The sequence below is a fragment of the Carcharodon carcharias genome, chromosome 3 (assembly GCF_017639515.1).
Source record: "Carcharodon carcharias isolate sCarCar2 chromosome 3, sCarCar2.pri, whole genome shotgun sequence".
Taxonomy (NCBI): domain Eukaryota; kingdom Metazoa; phylum Chordata; class Chondrichthyes; order Lamniformes; family Lamnidae; genus Carcharodon; species Carcharodon carcharias.
The window spans coordinates 179,475,432-179,497,905 of NC_054469.1; the positions used below are offsets into that span (position 1 = coordinate 179,475,432).

The 22,474-nt window shown below is 49.2% G+C and overlaps 1 protein-coding gene across 1 annotated transcript in view; it reads left to right on the forward strand.

Annotated features, from left to right (window-relative positions):
- LOC121276438 (androgen-dependent TFPI-regulating protein-like) overlaps positions 1 to 14,160 on the forward strand; it is a 148,766-nt gene extending 134,606 nt beyond the window's left edge. Inside the window, exon 6 of the mRNA XM_041184844.1 lies at positions 13,329 to 14,160. Coding sequence (XP_041040778.1) covers positions 13,329 to 13,357 — 29 coding nt within the window. The 3' untranslated portion in view covers positions 13,358 to 14,160. The remainder of the gene's footprint in view (positions 1 to 13,328) is intronic.
- Positions 14,161 to 22,474: the final 8,314 nt, after the last annotated feature.

Sequence of the window (22,474 nt, forward strand, 5' to 3'; positions counted from 1 at the left end):
TTGTGGTATCGGCTGGTCACTTTGACCCCTCCCCCGGACTTTGTCACAAGAATCCAGAGATTGTTAGTCGACTTCTTCTGGGACAAAAGATTGCACTGGGTCGCTGCCGAGGTTCTGAGTCTCCCGCTTAGGGAGGGTGGTCAGGCGCTAGTGTGCCTACGCACACAGGTGGCGACTTTCCGCCTTCAGACCCTGCAGCGATACCTCTACGTCGAGCCTCCTCCTAGATGGTGTGCCCTGATGACGTATTTCTTCCGTCAGGTGCACGGCCTGAATTATGACGTGCAGCTCCTGTTTATAGAACAGCTGGGCCTCGGTGGCTCCTTGCAGGCGTTGCCCGTCTTTTACCAGGACCTGATCAAAGTCTGGAAAGTGGTCGCCTCGCGACGCAGCTCTCCCCCGTCAGGAGTAGCGGCTATCGTCAGAGAGCCGCTGCTCAGGAATCCGCCCCTCCGTCCTTTTCAGTGGTTGGCGGAGAGGAGGGCTGTGGCCGCAGGGGTGACCAGGATCGGGGACGTGCTGGGTGGCGGAGGACTGGGCTGGATGCTCCCGCAGGAGTTGGCGCGACGCGCGTCTGTGAGTGTCCAGGTCGCAGCCGATGCCATCCAAGACCTGAGAACGGTCGTGCTCGGACCCGACGTTATTTTGGGTCTTGAGGTGGCCCAGGTGCGCGGTGGTCTTCCGTCTGAGCGTTCCCCTGTTCGGACGGAATTCCACATTGGCCCCAAGCCCCGAACCCTCCCTCGGGTGCTGGTGCCCCGCAATATGAGCCGCCTCGGGGACATGCCCTCTGTGCCTTTTGGCACAGCAAAGAGGGGCTTTTTGTATGGACTGCTGCTGCACACCTTCCATTTTCTCGCCCTTGTCCGTCGACCGGACACGCCCTGGCGTGCCTTGTTGCCGTCCGGCGGCGGAGGCCCTCGATGGGAGGCCCTCTACGGAGGTGTCCTCCCCCTTTCTATCGGGGACCTGGGTTGGAGGGTGTTGCATGCAGCAGTCCCTTATAATAAGAGGATGCATAGGTTCACGGACTCTCAGGACACATGCCCTTTTTGCGGTCTTGTGGAGTCCGTGGACCATGTATACATAGGGTGTTGTAGGCTGCACTCCCTTTTTAGTTATTTGAAAAACCTTTTATTGATGTTTTGTTTGCACTTCAGCCCCACGCTCCTGATCTATGGGCACCCGGTGCGGAAGGGGGTCGGGAAGGAGGAGAACCTCCTCGTGAACCTGCTCCTAGGCCTGGCCAAGTTGGCCATTAACAGGTCCAGGCAGCGGGCGATCGACGGGGGAGTCCCGCCCGATTGTTTGTCCCTCTTCCGCGGCTACGTTCGCTGCCGGATGTCCCTGGAGAAGGAGCACGCGGTGTCTGCTGGCACTCTCGAGGCCTTCCGTGCTCGGTGGGCACCGCGGGGACTGGGGTGTTTTGTTGATCCCTTTAATCACATTTTGATTTAAAGTTTGTAAGTTTCCTTTAAACTTTGTTCTTGGTTTTACAGCTGACCTGAATTAGGGGCTGTGCCTGATTTATCCCAATTTTGTTGATTTGGTTTTCATTTAAAAGATTATCAAGAGTTCAAATCTCACAATGGCAAACTATGAAACAACATCTGAAACAGATGGAAACGGGTTTGTACTCGAAAGAGTTACATCTTCTTGATGGCTTGGCCTAAATAGTCAAGTGGTTATGGTACTGGGTTTGTAACCCCAAAATCAAGAGTTCAAATCTCACAAGGGCAAACTATGAAACAATGTAACTTCATCTGAAACAGATGGAAATGTGTTTGTATTAGCTTGGCCTAAATAGCCAAGTGGTTATGGTACTGGGCTTGTAACCCGAAGATCAAGAGTTCAGATCTCACAATAGCAAACTATGAAACAATGTAATTTTATGTTTAGTGACCCAGCTGACCTGCGGAGGATGCGCGAGTGCCAGGAGGTCTACTCTGCCGCTTCTTCTGCCAGGATCAACTGGGGTAAATGTTCTGGATTCCTGGTCGGTCAGTGGCAGATGGATCCCCTACCCGAGGAGCTCAGGCCTTTCACCTGGAGCAGGACCAGCCTCCTCTACCTGGGGGTCCATCTCTGCCCCGCTGAGGAATCCTGGCCGGCAAACTGGCAGGGACTGGAGACGAAAGTCACCGCTCGCCTGCGGCGCTGGACAGGACTGCTCTGAAAGCTATCTTACCGAGGTCGAGTTCTGGTCATAAACCAGCTGATCGCCGCCATGTTGTGGTATCGGCTGGTCACTTTGACCCCTCCCCCGGACTTTGTCACAAGAATCCAGAGATTGTTAGTCGACTTCTTCTGGGACAAAAGATTACACTGGGTCGCTGCCGAGGTTCTGAGTCTCCCGCTTAGGGAGGGTGGTCAGGCGCTAGTGTGCCTACGCACACAGGTGGCAACTTTCCGCCTTCAGACCCTGCAGCGATACCTCTACGTCGAGCCTCCTCCTAGATGGTGTGCCCTGATGACGTATTTCTTCCGTCAGGTGCACGGCCTGAATTATGACATGCAGCTCCTGTTTATAGAACAGCTGGGCCTCGGTGGCTCCATGCAGGCGTTGCCCGTCTTTTACCAGGACCTGATCAAAGTCTGGAAAATGGTCGCCTTGCGACGCAGCTCTCCCCCGTCAGGAGTAGCGGCTATCGTCAGAGAGCCGCTGCTCAGGAATCCGCCCCTCCGTCCTTTTCAGTGGTTGGCGGAGAGGAGGGCTGTGGCCGCAGGGGTGACCAGGATCGGGGACGTTCTGGGTGGCGGAGGACTGGGCTGGATGCTCCCGCAGGAGTTGGCGCGACGCGCGTCTGTGAGTATCCAGGTCGCAGCCGATGCCATCCAAGACCTGAGAATGGTCGTGCTCGGACCCGACGTTTTTTGGGTCTTGAGGTGGCCCAGATGCGCGGTGGTCTTCCGTCTGAGCGTTCCCCTTTTCGGACAGAATTCCACATTGGCCCCAAGCCCCAAACCCTCCCTCGGGTGCTGGTGCCCCGCAATATGAGCCACCTCGGGGACATGCCCTCTGTGCCTTTTGGCACGGCAAAGAGGGGCTTTTTGTACGGACTGCTGCTGCACACCTTCCATTTTCTCGCCCTTGTCCGTCGACCGGACACACCCTGGCGTGCCTTGTTGCCGTCCGGCGGCGGAGGCCCCCGATGGGAGGCCCTCTACGGAGGTGTCCTCCCCCTTTCTATCGGGGACCTGGGTTGGAGGGTGTTGCATGCAGCAGTCCCTTATAATAAGAGGATGCATAGGTTCACGGACTCTCAGGACACGTGCCCTTTTTGCGGTCTTGTGGAGTCCGTGGACCATGTATACATAGGGTGTTGTAGGCTGCACTCCCTTTTTAGTTACTTGAAAAACCTTTTATTGATGTTTTGTTTGCACTTCAGCCCCACGCTCCTGATCTATGGGCACCCGGTGCGGAAGGGGGTCAGGAAGGAGGAGGACCTCCTCGTGAACCTGCTCCTGGGCCTGGCCAAGTTGGCCATTAACAAGTCCAGGCAGCGGGCGATCGACGGGGGAGTCCCGCCCGATTGTTTGTCCCTCTTCCGTGGCTACGTTCGCTGCCGGATGTCCCTGGAGAAGGAGCACGCGGTGTCTGCTGGCACTCTCGAGGCCTTCCGTGCTCGGTAGGCACCGCGGGGACTGGGGTGTTTTGTTGACCCCTTTAATCACATTTTGATTTAAAGTTTGTAAGTTTCCTTTAAACTTTGTTCTTGGTTTTACAGCTGACCTGAATTAGGGGCTGTGCCTGATTTATCCCAATTTTGTTGATTTGGTTTTCTTTTAAAAGATTATCAAGAGTTCAAATCTCACAATGGCAAACTATGAAACAATGTAACTTCATCTGAAACAGATGGAAACGTGTTTGTACTCGAAAGAGTTACATCTTCTTGACGGCTTGGCCTAAATAGCCAAGTGGTTATGGTACTGGGTTTGTAATCCCAAGATCAAGAGTTCAAATCTCACAATGGCAAACTATGAAACAATGTAACTTCATCTGAAACAGATGGAAACGGGTTTGTACTCGAAAGAGTTACATCTTCTTGACGGCTTGGCCTAAATAACCAAGTGGTTATGGTACTGGGTTTTGTAACCCCAAGATCAAGAGGTTGGAGGAGAGGAGGGCTGTGCCCGCAGGGGTGACCAGGATCGGGGACGTGCTGGGTGGCGGAGGACTGGGCTAGATGCTCCCACAGGAGTTGGCGCGACGCGCGTCTGTGAGTGTCCAGGTCGCAGCCGATGCCATCCAAGACCTGAGAACGGTCGTGCTCGGACCCGACGTTATTTTGGGTCTTGAGGTGGCCCAGGTGCGCGGTGGTCTTCCGTCTAAACGTTCCCCTGTTCGGACAGAATTCCACATTGGCCCCAAGCCCCGAACCCTCCCTCGGGTGCTGGTGCCCCGCAATATGAGCCGCCTCGGGGACATGCCCTCCGTGCCTTTTGGCACGGCAAAGAGGGGCTTTTTGTACGGACTGCTGCTGCACACCTTCCATTTTCTCGCCCTTGTCCGTCGCCCGGACACGCCCTGGCGTGTCTTGTTGCCGTCCGGCGGCGGAGGCCCCCGATGGGAGGCCCTCTACGGAGGTGTCCTCCCCCTTTCTATCGGGGACCTGGGTTGGAGGGTGTTGCATGCAGCAGTCCCCTATAATAAGAGGATGCATAGGTTCACGGACTCTCAGGACACGTGCCCTTTTTGCGGTCTTGTGGAGTCCGTGGACCATGTATACATAGGGTGTTGTAGGCTGCACTCCCATTTTAGTTACTTGAAAAACCTTTTATTGATGTTTTGTTTGCACTTCAGCCCCACGCTCCTGATCTATGGGCACCTGGTGCGGAAGGGGGTCAGGAAGGAGGAGGACCTCCTCGTGAACCTGCTCCTGGGCCTGGTCAAGTTGGCCATTAACAGGTCCAGGCAGCGGGCGATCGACGGGGGTGTCCCGCCCGATTGTTTGTCCCTCTTCCGCGGCTACGTTCGCTGCCGGATGTCCCTGGAGAAGGAGCACGCGGTGTCTGCTGGCACTCTCGAGGCCTTCCGTGCTCGGTGGGCACCGCGGGGACTGGCGTGTTTTGTAATCACATTTTGAGTTAAAGTTTGTATGTTTCCTTTAAACTTTGTTCTTGGTTTTACAGCTGACCTGAATTAGGGGCTGTGCCTGATTTATCCCAATTTTGTTGATTTGGTTTTCATTTAAAAGATTATCAAGAGTTCAAATCTCACAATGGCAAACTGTGAAACAATGTAACTTCATCTGAAACAGATGGAAACGGGTTTGTACTCAAAAGAGTTACATCTTCTTCGCTTCTGGGCCGGCTGGAGAAGGAAGTGGGGAGGCTTCCCCTCCTTGAGGCTATGGTGGGACGTGGGCAAGACTCACGTCTGAGTTTTCTGTCAAGAGTACACGAAGGGGTCGACAAAGAGATGCAAGTCCAGGGTCGAGGAGTTGGAGAAGGAGGTGCTCGACCTGGAGGCACGTCTCCATCAGCCCGACGCGGACCCGGCCCTGCGGTCGGTGTACGATGAGAAGAAGGGCGCGCTGCGGGACCTGCAACTGGTTGGGTCTCGGGGCGCGTTCGTGAGGTCACGGATACGGTTCCTCAAGGAGATGGACCGCGGCTCCCCCTTCTTCTACTCGCTGGAAAAAAGGCACGGGGTCGGTAAGCAGCTCTTTACGCTGCTGGCCGACGACGGATCCCTTGTCTCGGATCCGGAGGGCATCAGGGCCATTGCCCGAGATTACTACACTGCCCTGTTCTCTCCGGATCCGTCCAGTGAGGAAGCTTGCAGAGTTTTGTGGGAGGACCTGCCACAGGTCGGCCCGGAGTGCGCCGGAAAGCTCGACTCCTCTATAAGTCTGGGGGAGCTGACCGGCGCACTCGACGGTCTTTCTAGGGGCAAAAGCCCGGGACTAGACGGGCTGACCGTGGAGTTCTTCAGGGCGTTCTGGGACGTCTTGGGGAGCGACTTCGCGGGGGTCCTGGGGGAGAGCATTGCTACCGGGGAGATGCCCCTTTCGTGGCGCAGGGCCGTGATTGCCCTGCTGCCGAAGAAGGGGGATCTTCGCCTTCTTAAAAACTGGCGCCCGGTCTCCCTCCTCAGCACGGACTACAAAATCTTCGCCCGAGCCATGTCTTCTCGGCTCGGCACCGTGCTGGACCACATGATCCACCCTGACCAGTCCTACACTGTCCCGGACCGAACCATTTATGATAACATCCATCTGGTCCGGGACATCATCCACCATTCCCAGAGGGCTGGTCTGTCGAGCGCCTTCCTGTCTCTCGATCAGGAGAAGGCGTTCGACAGGGTGGATCACGAATACTTACTCGGAACTCTGCGAGCTTTCGGGTTCGGGACGCATTTTGTCGCCCGGATCCGACTTCTGTACACTGCCGCGGAGTGTCTAGTGAAGGTTAACGGGTCCCTGACGGCGCCCCTTCGCTTTGGGAGAGGGGTACATCAGGGCTGCCCCCTGTCTGGCCAGTTGTATTCTATTTGCGTGGAGCCTTTCCTGCGCCTCTTGCGGAGGAGGTTGTCGGGATTGGTTCTGCGCGGGCCGGGCATCGGGGTGGTCCTTTCGGCTTACGCCGATGACGTGCTCCTTATGTTTAGTGACCCGGCTGACCTGCGGAGGATGTGCGAGTGCCAGGAGGTCTACTCTGCCGCTTCATCTGCCAGGATCAACTGGGGTAAAGGTTCTGGACTCCTGGTCGGTCAGTGGCTGATGGATCCCCTACCCGAGGAGCTCAGGCCTTTCACCTGGAGTAGGACCAGCCTCCTCTACCTGGGGGTCCATCTCTGCCCCGCTGAGGAATCCTGGCCGGCAAACTGGCAGGGACTGGAGACGAAAGTCACCGCTTGCCTGCGGCGCTGGACAGGACTGCTCCGAGTGCTATCTTACCGAGGTCGAGTTCTGGTCATAAACCAGCTGATCGCCGCCATGTTGTGGTATCGGCTGGTCACTTTGACCCCTCCCCCGGACTTTGTCACAAGAATCCAGAGATTGTTAGTCGACTACTTCTGGGACAAAAGATTGCACTGGGTCGCTGCCGAGGTTCTGAGTCTCCCGCTTAGGGAGGGTGGTCAGGCGCTAGTGTGCCTACGCACACAGGTGGCGACTTTCCGCCTTCATACCCTGCAGCGATACCTCTACGTCGAGCCTCCTCCTAGATGGTGTGCCCTGATGACGTATTTCTTCCGTCAGGTGCACGGCCTGAATTATGACGTGCTGCTCCTGTTTATAGAACAGCTGGGCCTCGGTGGCTCCTTGCAGGCGTTGCCCGTCTTTTACCAGGACCTGATCAAATTCTGGAAAGTGGTCGCCTCGCGACGCAGCTCTCCCCCGTCAGGAGTAGCGGCTATTGTCAGAGAGCCGCTGCTCAGGAATCCACCTCTCCGTCCTTTTCAGTGGTTGGCGGAGAGGAGGGCTGTGGCCGCAGGGGTGACCAGGATCGGGGACATGCTGGGTGGCGGAGGACTGGGCTGGATGCTCCTGCAGGAGTTGGCGCGACACGCATCTGTGAGTGCCCAGGTCGCAGCCGATGCCATCCAAGACCTGAGAACGGTCGTGCTCGGACCCGACGTTATTTTGGGTCTTGAGGTGGCCCAGGTGCGCGGTGGTCTTCCGTCTGAACGTTCCCCTGTTCGGACGGAATTCCACATTGGCCCCAAGCCCCGAACCCTCCCTCGTGTGCTGGTGCCCCGCAATATGAGCCGCCTCGGGGACATGCCCTCTGTGCCTTTTGGCACGGCAAAGAGGGGCTTTTTGTATGGACTGCTGCTGCACACCTTCCATTTTCTCGTCCTTGTCCGCTGCCCGGACACGCCCTGGCATGCCTTGTTGCCGTCCGGCGGCGGAGGCCCCCGATGGGAGGCCCTCTACGGAGGTGTCCTCCCCCTTTCTATCGGGGACCTGGGTTGGAGGGTGTTGCATGCAGCAGTCCCCTATAATAAGAGGATGCATAGGTTCACGGACTCTCAGGACACATGCCCTTTTTGCGGTCTTGTGGAGTCCGTGGACCATGTATACATAGGGTGTTGTAGGCTGCACTCCCTTTTTAGTTACTTGAAAAACCTTTTATTGATGTTTTGCTTGCACTTCAGCCCCACGCTCCTGATCTATGGGCACCTGGTGCGGAAGGGGGTCGGGAAGGAGGAGGACCTCCTCGTGAACCTGCTCCTGGGCCTGGCCAAGTTGGCCATTAACAGGTCCAGGCAGTGGGCGATCGACGGGGGAGTCCCGTTCGATTGTTTGTCCCTCTTCCGTGGCTACGTTCGCTGCCGGATGTCCCTGGAGAAGGAGCACGCGGTTTCTGCTGACACGCTCGAGGCCTTCCGTGCTTGGTGGGCACCGCGGGTCTGGGGTGTTTTGTTGACACGTTTAATCACATTTTGATTTAAAGTTTGTAACGTTCCTTTAAATTTTTGTCCTTGGTTCTACAGCTGACCTGAATTAGGGGCTGTGCCTGATTTATCCCAATTTTGTTGATTTGGTTTAATTGTTTTCATTTAAAAGATTATCAAGAGTTCAAATCTCACAATGGCAAACTATGAAACAATGTAACTTCATCTGAAACAGATGGAAACGGGTTTGTACTCGAAAGAGTTATATCTTCTTGACTTTCCTAACCCTATCACTATGTCTTGGTGCTCCCCAGCCATCCACAGTGGAGATGGAGGCAGCCTGATGACCTGATGGGCATCCTCTGGAGGACAGAGATCTAGAGAGTCCTGGCCTGCGTTCGGGGTCTTGCTGTGTGGCAGTGGCACCCTCCTTGGCCTGTGGAGCTGGAGCTGCTGAGATCACAGGAAGTGGAGTTTCAGATGGGCTGGACACTCCTGGATTCACCTGGGTGGATGGCCCCGGGGTGTGCACCTGCTGACCCTCCTTCCTATGGATGCCCATGGGCCCCTGGCTGACTCCTTTAGGGGAAGGGGAAGCTGGAGTGAGATTGAGGAGCCCCACACCCATCTCGCGTAGACACTGTTGGCGGCCAACTATGGCATCAGCAATGGAGGTTAGCCCATGCAGCAGTGCAGGAGCGACATCCTGGACCAAGGTCTCTGTGGCAGCCACCATCCTACCAATGTTGACCTCAGTGCGTTGGCATGCTAGTACTATCACCTCAGCCTGAAAATGGATGGACTTCTCCATTGTGCCTTGCAATCTGAGGAGTGCAGCAGACATCCCTTCCTGATGTTCCCGAGCTTACCTTTGCAGCTCCAGCAGCTGTGACATGACTGAGTCCAGAGGCTCATCATCTGACTCAGACTCAGCAAATTTCTGGCCTCCAGCAGTCCTCTGAGTGCCGGACACCTGGGAAGTCCCTGTTGCCATCTACTGTGGATCAGACAGTGCGATGTGCTCACCAGATTACGATCCTGAGGCTACTCTAAAACTAGCTCCCACTGAGCTGTGTGTCTCTGCACTAGTGGAGGGTGTGGGTGAGCACTGTGACGGATCTTCAGGGAGGGTGCCTTCCGATTCCTCTTCAGAGGTTTCTTCAGGGCTTGATTGGTCAGGCCCAGGTTGTGGACTCCATTGACTGTTTCCCAGGTTTGCCTGCAGAAGCAAGGAGAGATAATTAGTGCATGGCAGTGACCTATGAAACAGGATACATCACTCACAGCATGGTTGTCTGATGGATGTTGCACTGCTAGACCCTCACTTGGTAGAGCACTGCCAACCTCACCGTCAACATAGGACCAGCTCAGATCACTGCTGGCCAACTGGATGGCTCTGTTTTCAAAGTCCGTGAGGACCATGATTTCAAGCATTCCTCCACCGGTAAATGACCTCTCCCTGTTGTTGTGTGCCAGCTTGTCCTGCATGAATAGAGATGGGGGGTATCCAAGCAGGACACCTGCCAGGCCAGATGATAAGTATGCCTGGCATGTGTGTGTGGTGAGTGGTCCCATGGATGGGATGAGGACAATGAAAGTGTATATGAGAGAGTGAATGGTGATATCCCTTGAACTGGCAGTGAGCGAGGGCCCAGTGGATGTGCGATGGGTTTGTGAGTGTGTGAGGTGAGAATGTGAGAAGATGACTTACCCTAATAAAATAGAGGAGAACATTAATCCTTTTGTGGCATTGGGTGGCTGCCCTCTTTTGAAGGATGTTGGCGCTGACCACTGCTGCCACCGCCATGCCACTGCCCAGCCTATGGCCAGTGCGGTGGTAGAGAACATTGTGGTGGGCCTCCACGGCATCCCAAAGGCATTCGATTAACGTGTCGCTAAACCCAGGGGCTGCAAGTCTTTTTGCCTTTCATAGAAATCTTCCCTGCAGCAGCTGTGGGCTGGGAGTACTGAGATGTGTGCGCGCGCGGCTGGACTTTAAACATGACACCTGGCGTGATGAAGCAGTGAGATGATGCCAGACAGACGAATGAGAAACGGCATGTTTCCTGGGAATGCATAAGTAATGCGGTGGGCTTCGGATGATACAGTATGCAAACCTGCCATCGTGGCCGGCTAGTAAAATGTCATTTTACCCACCTGCTACCGCACTCTGTGCAAATCTGGGATGATTCTGCCCAATGTCAGACTGTTGCTTGCCCAGATGTCAATGAGGAGGAATTTGCAGTGATGGTCATTTCCCGTCTAAGTTGATGCTGGGTGGTCCATTTAGTTTTATTTTTATTCGACTTTTCTTTAGCAGTTTGATATAACTGATTGTCTTGTTAGGTAATTTCAGAGGGCAGTGAGGAGTCAACCATATTGATGTTGGTCTTTTTGTCACATGTAGGCCAGACCAGGTAAGGAAAGAAGATTTCACCCTCCCCTGAGGGGCATTGTGAATCAGATAGGTTTTATGACTATCTGGTAATTTCATGGTCTTCGTTACTGAGATTAGCATTTTAATTCAAATTGGTTAACTAATTTAATAATTTAAATTCACCCAAATGTTGTGGTGGGATTTGAACTCATGCTTCCAGAGCATTGATCTGGGTCTCTGAATCCCCCCTAGTCTTGTAAGATTACCACATTGCTACTGTTCCTGATCAAGTATTTTCATTGCCATTGTTCTTTGATCTTGAAGAAGATGGCTAGAATATCATCTCAATTTTATGTAAAATGTTGGGAACTACGAAGGAGCAGAGAGAGATTTTCTGGTCAATATACAGAGATCAACCAATACTAGTGGACATTTGCAAAAATAATTTAAAAGGCTGATCAAATGTTGGCCTTTTCCCTAGAGAATTGAGATACAACAGGGTAAGAAGTTACATTAAATTCTGGTTCAGCATCTTCTGGTATTTTGCATTTCTTTCTGGGCACCACAGCACAGAAAGGATATAATGGCCTTGGAGGGGATGCAGCATGACTCACCAGAATACTTTCCGGCCTAAAAGGGTTAAGTTTTGAAGATCTGTTGTATTGACTTGTATTTCCTTGGGTGTAAAAGATTTAGAGGGCAAATTAACTGAGGTGCTTAAGGAGATTAAGGACTGTGCTTTCACAGAGTTGTGGAGATTCTGAGGATCTTTAAAAATATCAGATGGGACCTGAATCCAGAAGTCCTACTCCCCTTTGCAGCAGATCCTATTTTCGCTGGTAGGGAAAATTGGTGAGGTGTGAAGCACATAGGCGCGAATAACAAATTGGTTATGCTATATAAACTCAGTGCATAGGGCAAGTAGATCCAATTTTCACTCCAGGAATGGCCTCAACCCAATGTGTTTCCCATGACTTTGAGGTGGGGACATAACTGCCCACGAAGGGCAGTTAAAGTACGCAGAACAGTCTAGTTATTTAAATCCCCAACCCTTTAAATTTTGAAAAAAATACTGCCTGCCCATGCCTGCTAAAGTGGAAAAAATCTGTTCCATCAGTTTCAATAGATGCTTGTTGACATAACTCCCAGTGCTGTAATTATAGCAGTATTACTGCTTGAATGCTTGCACAGTCAGTTATTGTCACAAGGGGGCTGTAAGTTCATAGTTTGATTGACAGATCTTTCTTTTTATTCGTTCATGGGATGTGGGTGTTACTGGCTGGGCCAGCATTTATTGCGCATCCCTAATTGCCCTTGAGAAGGTGGTGGTGAGCTGCCTTCTTGAACCGCTGCTGTCCATGTGGTGTAGGTACACCCACAATGCTGTTAGGGAGGATGTTCCAGGATTTTGACCCAGCGACAGTGAAGGAACAGCAATATATTTCCAAGCCAGGATGGTGAGTGGCTTGGAGGAGAAATTTCAGGCAGTGGTGTTCCCATGTGTCTGCTGCACTTGTCCTTCTAGGTGCTAGTGGCCGTGGGTTTGGAAGGTGCTGTCTTAGGAGGCTTGGTGAGTCCCTGCAGTGCATCTTATAAGTGGTACACATTGCTGCTACTGTGCATCATTGGTGGAAAGAGTGAATGTTTGTGAGTGGGGTGCTTTGTCCTGAATGTTTTTCCAGGTAATTCTGTTTTTGCTTTGTCCTGAATGGTTTCTTGAGTGCTGCTGGAGCTGTACTCATCCAGGCAAGTGGAGAGTATTCCATCACATTCTTGACGTGTAAGGCAAAGGTTGGTGGGTGGGAGTCATGGGTTGCATGAGTTTGCATAGAGGGATAAGGGACCATGGGATGAATGGGAGGGCTTATGAGCTGGCACTAATTTGGCATAGGTGCTATAAGGGCCATGGGGATGAGTGGAGGCAGGAGTTGGCACTGATGGGACATGGGGAATGGGTGGAGGGCGCATGGATGTGAGAAGTGAGGGCTAGAGGGCCTAATTTTTAACAACACAACTGGGATGAAGTCCTAGAGAACCAAAGTATGTCTTTTAACCAGCCTGCCTCTGCACTAGGCAGCAGCTGTGGCTGCCTGTGAACTGTGTTCTGAGGCAGTGGGCTTGAGTCTATCCTGCACCACCCCCCAGAATGGAAATCACACTGTTCAGGGCACAAAGCTGAAGTAGGAATTTTCCCTGACGTGAGTCACCCACCTTTGAGGTGAAAATCGGGGCCTGAATGATCTGATAGGGTAAATAGAAATTACTTCCTCTAGCAGGGAGCCCAGAACCAAAGGTTATAACCTTAAGTTTGGGGCTAGACCATTCAGGGTGATACTAGGAAGCACTTCTTCACATTTAGAGTCGTGAAAATCTGAAACACTCCCTCCGAACAGCTGGTGGATAGGTCAATTGAAAATTTCAAAATTGGGATTAAATTTTTTTTTGTTACATAAAGGGTATTAAGGTTTCTGGAACCAAGCTGGATAAATGGATTTAAGGTACAGCTGTGATCACACTGAATGATGCAACAGCTTCAATGGTTGAATGGCCTACTCCTGTTTTTATGTTCCAGAAGAATGCTACACATTTATATTTGTTTATTTTCAGGTTTAACTGAAAAAGCAAAGAACACATAAATGAGATGCAAGCTTGTCAACCTGTTGAGGAATTTGGTCACCTTATACACCTTGGAGCACCCTGCTACACCCTGTCTGCAGCTGTATCCCATACAAGCCTTCGTATACAAAACAAGTCTTTTCTATCTTGACAGTTGTGTCACTGTTTGTATTCATTCACTCAACATACTCTAAACTCTCTCAGAACCTAAGATCCAGAGATGGATAAACTTTGAAGCAAGCACTCAGAGTCAACTGGCAACATCGCCATCCAAAAAATATACTTGAGTCAAAAATTCCAATGTTCGGGAAGGGTGGAAATCAGGGAGCTGGAATTTAAGACAAAAACTGATGAAAATTATTTACGCTAGGTCTGTTACCATTTTTTAGCAGGTACAGCTGGTCTTCTGCTAGAGACAAAATGGGAGACTCAGAAGCCCCTTTTGGAATTTCAAGGCTGATGTGTTTAATCATGTAATATATGGTGTAGTGTGTAACAGGGTAGGTGAGCAAATACAGTTTGTGCTATAATGGAAATGGTCTGGTAAGGTAATTTTTACATGGAATAGAGAAAAGCGTGGTCCTCCATTGTGTATAAAGCATCAGGTCGAATTATGTATTACATTACTCAATTCGCTCAATGAATCAATCATTTACAATTGACAGTCGTTAAAAAGAAATTCGCGCAAGAGAATATCAGAGCAGTGTGAACAATTATTTTTAGTGAATACTGAAATTGCACACACGCTAACTAACCTGTTAAAAGAATATTTTGTCTTTCTTTGTAAATTATGCTGTAATCAAATAAAATGGGTAGAAGTAAATGCTGTGCAGTGGGTATTAGTCAGCGTAAAGGTGCATTAATTTATAGAATACCTTATCATAGAATAATACAGCACATCAGGAGGCCAATCATGCCCGGTCCAGATTTTCTGGCCCTGCCTGCTGCCGGGATCTTCCGGTCCTACTGGCTGGGCCACTGCATCCCCACGGCGGATCCCGCCATGGCGGATCTGGAAAATTCCAGCCTTTGTGTTGGCTCTTTGGTAGAACAATACTGTATTTTCCCCATAGGCCTGTAAATGCTTTCCCTTCAACTATTTATAAAATTACCTTTTGAAAGTTATTATTGAATTTGCTTCCACCACCCTTTCAGGCAGGTTACAACAATTCACTACGTATTTCTTTCTTCCTATGTCACTTGTAGTTCTTTTGGCAAATCTGTGTCCCCAGGTTACTGACTCTGCTGCCATTTTAAGTAGTTTCTCCTTATTCACTCAATCAAAACCATGATTTTGAACGTCTGTCAAATTTCTTCTAAAACATCTCTACCCATCTCTGTTCTTAGGAGAACAATCTTAACTTCTTCAGTCTGTTCACATAGCTGATGTCCAGGTACCTTCTATGGAATCTCATCTGCATCCCTCAAAGGCATTGACATCCTTTCTAAAGTGTGGTGCCCAGAATTGAACACAATAAAGCAGCTGAGGCCTAACCAGTGTTTTATAAAGGTTTAGCATAACTTCTCTTAATAAAGTCATACATCCCATTTGCTATTTGAACAGTCTTCTCAATGTGTCCTGCTAACTTCAAAGATCTGAGTATATACACCCAGTACTCTTTATTCCTGCATCCCCTTTAAAATTGTATAATTTAGACAAATATTGCCTGTCCTCGTTCTTCCTACCAAAATATAGCATTTCATACTTCACTCTGCAGAGTATCTGTAGCATCTGTGAGCAGGGCAACCAGCAGCAAGGTGCTTCAAACAGTCAAATTTAAATATGTTCACTGAGACATGCAGATTGCAATCCAGGAAGTAAAATAAAAGGAAATATAAATTTCATTGAAATCATCATACAAGAAATGAAATAAAGATTAAGACATACAGATGGACAAAGGGAGAGAAATAAAAAACAAAACTATAGAAAAAACAATTTTTAAAAATCTGCAACATTAATTTTCTTCTAAGGGATTGATGCTCCACACTTGTAAAATTAATTTTTTGGGATCAGAGATGTTGTCACTTATTATGCTACAAAAAACATACTTCTGGAAGCAACAGACTTTTTCAGCCATTTTTAATATGGAATAAATAGGTCATTAGCCCAGTTCTGCCAAGCTGCCACTATCCCTTTAATCCCATGGGCTTTACTTTGCTAACAAGACTATTATGTGGTACTTTATCAAATTGAAAGTCCATATACATAATATCAACTACAATACCCTCATCAACCTTCTCCATTACTTTATCAACAAAACTCAATCAAGTTGGTTTTATAAATATTTTTTAAATCTGTGCTTACTTTCATCAATAAACTCACACTTTTCCAAGTGCCAATTTTGTATTGGATTGTTACCTCTAAAAGCTTCTCCACCACTGACATTAGGCTGACTGATCTGTAATATGATTTAACCCTCTCCCCTTTTTTGAACAGGGTCATAAAATTTGCAATCATTCATCCCTAAATCTAAGAGGATTGTGGCCAGAGATCCATTATTTCCACCAGTACTTCCCTCAGTACTCATGCATCCCAGATGGACCTGATGATCCTTCTAGTTGAAGAACTGCCAACATTTAAAGCACATTCTCTTCATTATTTTTGTCCTAATCAATATCTACACTACACATCCTTTACTGCTACTTTGACAGCATTCTTTTCTTTACCAAAGACAGATGTAATGTAATCTTTTAACACCTTAGCCAGACCCTTTACCCCCACAAGAAGAGCTCCTTCTTGGCCCTTCATTGGCCATAGTACAAAAGAGATCTAAAAAAAAAAGGGAGTGAGGACACAAAAAGAGAAAGTAAAAAGAGAGATTTATGGCTAACATAAAACATAACTGCTAATCTCTTTTCCTATTCTCTCTTTGTGCCCTCTCTCCCTATTTCAGTTCTCATCTGTACTTTGCATACTTTAGAAGAAGCTTGGTTCTCTATTATGTATCTTACATTTGCCAGAAGCCTCTTTTTTCTGTTTCATTTTAATCTCTGCAGTTCTAATAATCCAGATAACTCCAGCTTTGGGTGCCTACACCACATAGACTGCAGCGGTTCAGGAAGATGGCTCACCACCACCTTCTCCAAGGTCAGTAAGGATGGGCAATAAATATTGGCCTTGCCAGCAATGTCCACATCCAGTGACTGAATGAAAAGAAAACCCTATTTCTAAGCTACTTGTGGTTTTTCTGATTTGTTGAATCTGTTTCGGTACTGTAAGCGCTATTCTTAACTGATAACACCACCATACATTTCTATTAACAGATTTTTACAATTCTCTTCAACTTTTTCTTCTCTTCTGTTATTTTGATTTCCTACATTACAAAGGTGATAACACTTCAAAAAGTATTTCATTGGCTGAAAAATGCTTTGGGACATCCGGTGGTCATGAAAGGCACTCTCTAAATGTAAATCTTTCTTTCCTCCCCTTCTAAGTCCTGTTTCCTTCATCATCCGCCCATTTCTCTTCTTTTGTCTTGACACTCAGAATGTATAGCTGAGAAAAGAAAAGCTGAAGCAGACAATGCAAGTTCACACACCTCTCCCTCCCTCCCTCAATCTGCTCCATTGCTGCCCCTCCCATGCCCTGCAATGGGCAAAGAATCCAGAGGTGAAGCAATGAAGGGGAGCATCCATTGGGAGGAAGCTAAGGGAATAAAGAATACAATCTTATCTCCTCTACCCATCTTTCAGAAAATGTCAAATGTAAAAAATACCCTCTTGAAAAGGGCATTCAAAGTTTCTAAGCATTGCTAAGTGTCCTGGAAAACATAGAAAATATGCTGTAATATAAAGGTTGGTGCCACAAAAAAAAAAATCTCATCCACAATCTTCTATCTGCACCATCAATGTGCTTCCTGCACCGCCACATTCAAAGTGCTAGAAATGTGCTGGCTTTCAGTAGGGTAAGTTTCAATGTTTTTTTCTTATATCAACTGCTAAATTTGCTAAAGTTTCTCTCAGTTTGGAACTTAGCAACTTAGCTGACCTGTAAGTACAATTTTCCTGTTGTGTAAAGGGCAAATGAATGGAGAGATTCATTGGTGTACATAATGGGAAGCTCATTCACTAATTTCCAGTTCTATGCCACTGCAAATGTTGAATTTTAACTCCAATAAAAAAGTTAAATATTAAAGGGTCAATTTTACCAACAAACCACTCCAGACAGGAATAGGGCAGGCAGCAACACCCACATCCTGTGAATGAATAAAAAGAAAAGCCTATTTCTAAGCGACATGTGGTTTTTCTGAGTTGCTGAAACTGTTGCGTTATTGTAAGCTCTATTCTTAACTGACAGCACTACCATACATTTCTATTAACACAATTTTACAATTCTCCTCAATTTCTTAATTCTTCTTTGATTTTTTGATTTCCTACATTACAAAGGTGATAACACCTCAAAAGGTATTTCATTGGCTGAAAAGCACATTGGGACATCCAGAGGCCAGTTGATCATCCATAGACGGCTTCTCTTGTTTAGATTGGTGCAGCATTGCTATTTAGCACTAGATTATTGGGGGGTCTGAAAACAGTGGGAGATCAGAGGCAGTCAGGAGATTGAAAACAGCACGAGAGGAGAGAGAGTCAGGAGATTGAAAATAGAGCGAGAGGAGAGGCAGTCAGGGGATTGAAAAAAACACAAAAGGAGAGGCAGTTGATCGGATGAAAACAGAACGAGAGGAGAGGCAGTCAGGAGATAGAAAAGAGCGCAACAGGAGAGACAGTCAGCAGATTGCAAATAACGCGAGAGGAGACTCAGTCGGGAAATAGAAAACAGCGCAAGAGGAGAGCCAGTCAGGAGAATTAAAACAGTGCTAGTGGAGAGGCAGTCAGGATATTGAAAACAGAGAAAGACGAGAGGTAGTCAGGAGAACGAAAACAGCACAAGAAGAGAGGCCGTAGGGAGATTGAAAACACAGCGAGAGTTGAGGCAGCCAGGAAATTCAAAACAGCGCTGGAGGGGAGAATGTCACGAGCTTGAAAAATGAGAGAGAGGCGAGGCAGTCAGGAGATTGAAAACAGAGCGAGAGGAGAGGCAGTCAGGAGATTGAAAACAGAGCGAGAGGAGAGGCAGTCAGGAGACTGAAAACAGCGCGAGAGGAGAGGCAGCCAGGAGACTGAAAACAGCGCGACAGGAGAGGCAGTCAGCTGATTGAAAACAGAGCGAGAGGAGAGGCAGTCAGCAGAATGAAAACAGAGCACAAGAGGAGAGGCAGTCAGGAGATAGAAAACAGCGCGAGAGGAGAGGCCGTCAGGATATTGAAAACAGCGGGAGAGGAGAGGCAGTGAGGAGATTGAAAACAGAGAAAGACGAGAGGTAGTCAGGAGAACGAAAACAGCACAAGAAGAGAGGCTGTAGGGAGATTGAAAACACAGCGAAAGTTGAGGCAGCCAGGAAATTCAAAGCAGCGCGAGAGGGGAGAAAGTTACGAGCGTGAAAAAAGATCGAGAGGAGAGGCAGTCAGGAGATTGAAAACAGACCGAGAGGAGAGGCAGTCAGGAGATTGAAAACAGCGCTAGAGGAGAGGCAGTCGGGAGATTCAAAAGAGAGCGAGAGGAGAGGCAGTCAGAAGATTGAAAACCACGCGAGAGGAGAGGCAGTCAGCAGAACGAAAACAGCACAAGAGGAGAGGCAGTCAGTCGATTGAAAACAGAGCGAGAGGAGCGGCAGTCAGGATGTTGAAAACACAGTGGGAAGAGAGGCAGACGGCAGATTGAAAACAGAGCAAGAGAAGAGGCAGTCAGGAGATTGAAAACAGAGCGAGAGGAGAGCCAGTTGATAGACTGAAAGCAGGTGAGAGAAGAGGCAGTCAGGAGATTGAAAACAGAGCGAGAGGAGAGGCAGTCAGGTGATTGAAAATAGCAGGAGAGGAGAGGCAGTCAGGAGATTGAAAACAGCGCGAGAGGAGAGACAGTCAGGAGATTGAAAAAAGAGCGAGAGGAGAGAATGTCAGGGGCTTGAAAAAGGTCGAGAGGAGAGGCAGTCAGCAGAACGAAAACAGCACAAGAGGAGAGGCAGTCAGGAGAATGAAAAAAGTGCAAGAGGAGCGGCAGTCAGGAGATTGAAAACAGAACGATTGGAGAGGCACTCCGGAGATCGCTAATAGCGCGATAGGAGAGGCAGTCACGAGATTGAAAACAGAGCGAGTGGAGAGGCAGTTGATAGACTGAAAACAGCGTGAGAGAAGAGGCAGTCAGGAGATTGAAAACAGTGCGAGAGGAGAGGCAGACAGGAGATTGAAAACAGCGCAAGAGGAGAGGTCGTCAGGAGGTTGAAAACTGCACAAGAGAAAAGGCAGTCTGGAGATTGAAAACAGCCGGAGAGGAGAGAATGTCTGGAGCTTGAAAACAGAGCGAGAGGAGAGGCAGCTGATAGACTGAAAACAGCACGAGAGAAGAGGCAGTCAGGAGATTGAAAACAGCGTGAGAGGAGAGGCAGACAGGAGATTGAAAACAGCGCGAGAGGAGAGGCAGACAGGAGATTGAAAACAGCGCGAGAGGAGAGATGTCAGGAGATTGAAAACTGAGCGAGAGTAGAGGAAGTCAGATGATTGAAAATAGCGCGAGAGGAGAGGCAGTCAGCAGATTGAAAACAGAGTGAGAGGAGAGGCAGTCCAGAGATTGAAAGAAGCCCGAGAGGGGAGGCAGTCAGGAGAATGAAAACAGTACAAGAGGAGAGGCAGTCAGGAGATTGAAAACAGAGTGAGAGGTGAGGCAGTCAGCAGATTGAAAACAGCGAGGAGAGGCAGCTGATAGACTGAAAACAGCGCGAGAGGAGAGGCAGTCAGGAGATTGAAAACAGCGTGAGAGGAGAGGCAGTCAGATGATTGAAAATAGCGCGAGAGGAGAGGCAGTCAGGAGAATGAAAACAGCGGCAGAGGAAAGACAGGAGATTGAAAACAGCGCAAGAGGAGAGATGGTCAGGAGATTGAAAACTGCACGAGAGAAAAGGCAGTCTGGAGATTGAAAACAGCCAGAGAGGAGAGAATGTCTGGAGCTTGAAAACAGAGCGAGAGGAGACGCAGCTGATAGACTGAAAACAGCGCGAGAGGAGAGGCAGTCTGGAGATTGAAAACAGCACGAGAGGAGAGGCAGTCAGGAGATTGAATAAAGCGCGAGAGGAGAGTCAGTCAGGAGGCTGAAAGCAGCGCGAGAGGAGAGGCAATCAGCAGGTTGAAAACAGAGCGAGAGGAGAGGCAGTCAGGAGGCTGAAAGCAGCGCGAGAGGAGAGGCACTTAGAAGATTGAAAACAGAGCAAGAGGAGAGGCATTCAGGAGATTGAAAAAAGCGTTAGAGTAGAAGCAGTCAGGAGATTGAAAAAAGCGTTAGAGTAGAGGCATTCAGGAGATTGAAAACAGCGCGAGAGGAGAGGCAGTCTGGAGAATGAAAACAAAACAAGAGGTGAGGCAGCCAGGAGATTGAAAACAACGGAAGAGGAGAGGCAGTTGATCGATTGAAAACAACGCGAGTCGAAAGGCAGTCAGGAGATTGAAAATAGCGCGAGAGGAGAGGCAGTCAGGAGATTGAAAACAGCGCAAGTGGAGAGGCAGTCGGGAGATTGAAAACAGGGGAAGAGGAGAGGCAGTTGATCGATTGAAAACAGTGCGAGAGGAGAGGCAGTCAGGAGAATGAAAACAGCGCGAGAGGAGAGGCAATCAGGAGATTGAAAACACAGCGAGAGGAGAGGCAGTTGATCGATTGAAAACCATGCGAGAGGAAAGGCAGTCAGGAGATTGAAAACAGCGCGAGAGGAGAGGCAGTCAAGAGATTGAAAACAGCGTGACAGGAGATCAGTCAGGAGATTGAAGTCAGAGCGAGAGGAGAGGCAGTTGGTAGACTGAAAACAGCGTGACAGGAGAGGCAGACAGGAGATTGAAAACAGCGCCAGAGGAGAGGCAGTTGATCGATTGAAAACAGCACGAGAGGAGAGGCAGTCAGGAGATTGAAAACAGCACGAGAGGAGAGGCAGTCAGGAGATTGAAAACAAAGCAAGAGGAGCGGCTGTCAGGAGAACAAAAACAGCACAAGTGGAGAGGCAGTTGGGAGATTGAGAACAGAGTGAGAAAAGTGGCATCCAAGAAATTAAAACACCGCTAGAGGAGAGAATGTCCGGAGCTTGAAAACAGAGCGAGAGGAGAGGTAGTCAGAAGATTGAAAAAAGCGTGAGAGGAGAGGCAGTCAGGAGATTGAAAAAAGCGTGAGAGAAGAGGCAGTCAGGAGAATGAACACAGTGCAAGAGGAGAGCCAGTTAGGAGATTGAAAACAGCAGGAGAGGAAAGGCAGTCAGGAGATTGAAAACAGCGCGAGAGGAGAGGCAGTCAAGAGATTGAAAACAGCGTGACAGGAGATCAGTCAGGAGATTGAAGTCAGAGCAAGAGGAGAGGCAGTTGATAGACTGAAAACAGCGTGACAGGAGAGGCAGACAGGAGATTGAAAACAGCGCCAGAGGAGTGGCAGTCAGGAGATTGAAAACAGCGCCAGAGGAGAGGCAGTTGATCGATTGAAAACAGCACAAGAGGAGAGGCAGTCAGGAGATTGAAAACACAGCGAGAGGAGAGGCAAACAGGAGATTGAAAACAGCGCAAGAGGAGAGGCAGTCAGGAGATTGAAAACAGCACGAGAGGAGAGGCAGTGAGATTGAAAACAAAGCAAGAGGAGCGGCTGTCAGGAGAACAAAAACAGCACAAGTGGATAGGCAGTTGGGAGATTGAGAACAGAGTGAGAAAAGTGACATCCAGGAAATTAAAAAACCGCTAGAGGAGAGAATGTCCGTAGCTTGAAAACAGAGCGAGAGGAGAGGTAGTCAGGAGATTGAAAACAGCGCAAGTGGAGAGGTAGTCAGGAGATTGAAAAAAGCGTGAGAGGAGAGGCAGTCAGGAGATTGAAAAAAGCGTGAGAGAAGAGGCAGTCAGGAGAATGAACACAGTGCAAGAGGAGAGCCGGTTAGGAGATTGAAAACACAGGAGAGGAAAAGCAGTCAGGAGATTGAAAACAGCGTGAGAGGAAAGGCAGTCAGGAGACTGAAAACAGCGTGACAGGAGTGGCAATCAGGAGATTGAAAACAGCGCAAGTGGAGAGGCAGTCGGGAGATTGACAACAGAGCGAGAAGAGAGGCAGTCAGAAAATTGAACACAGCG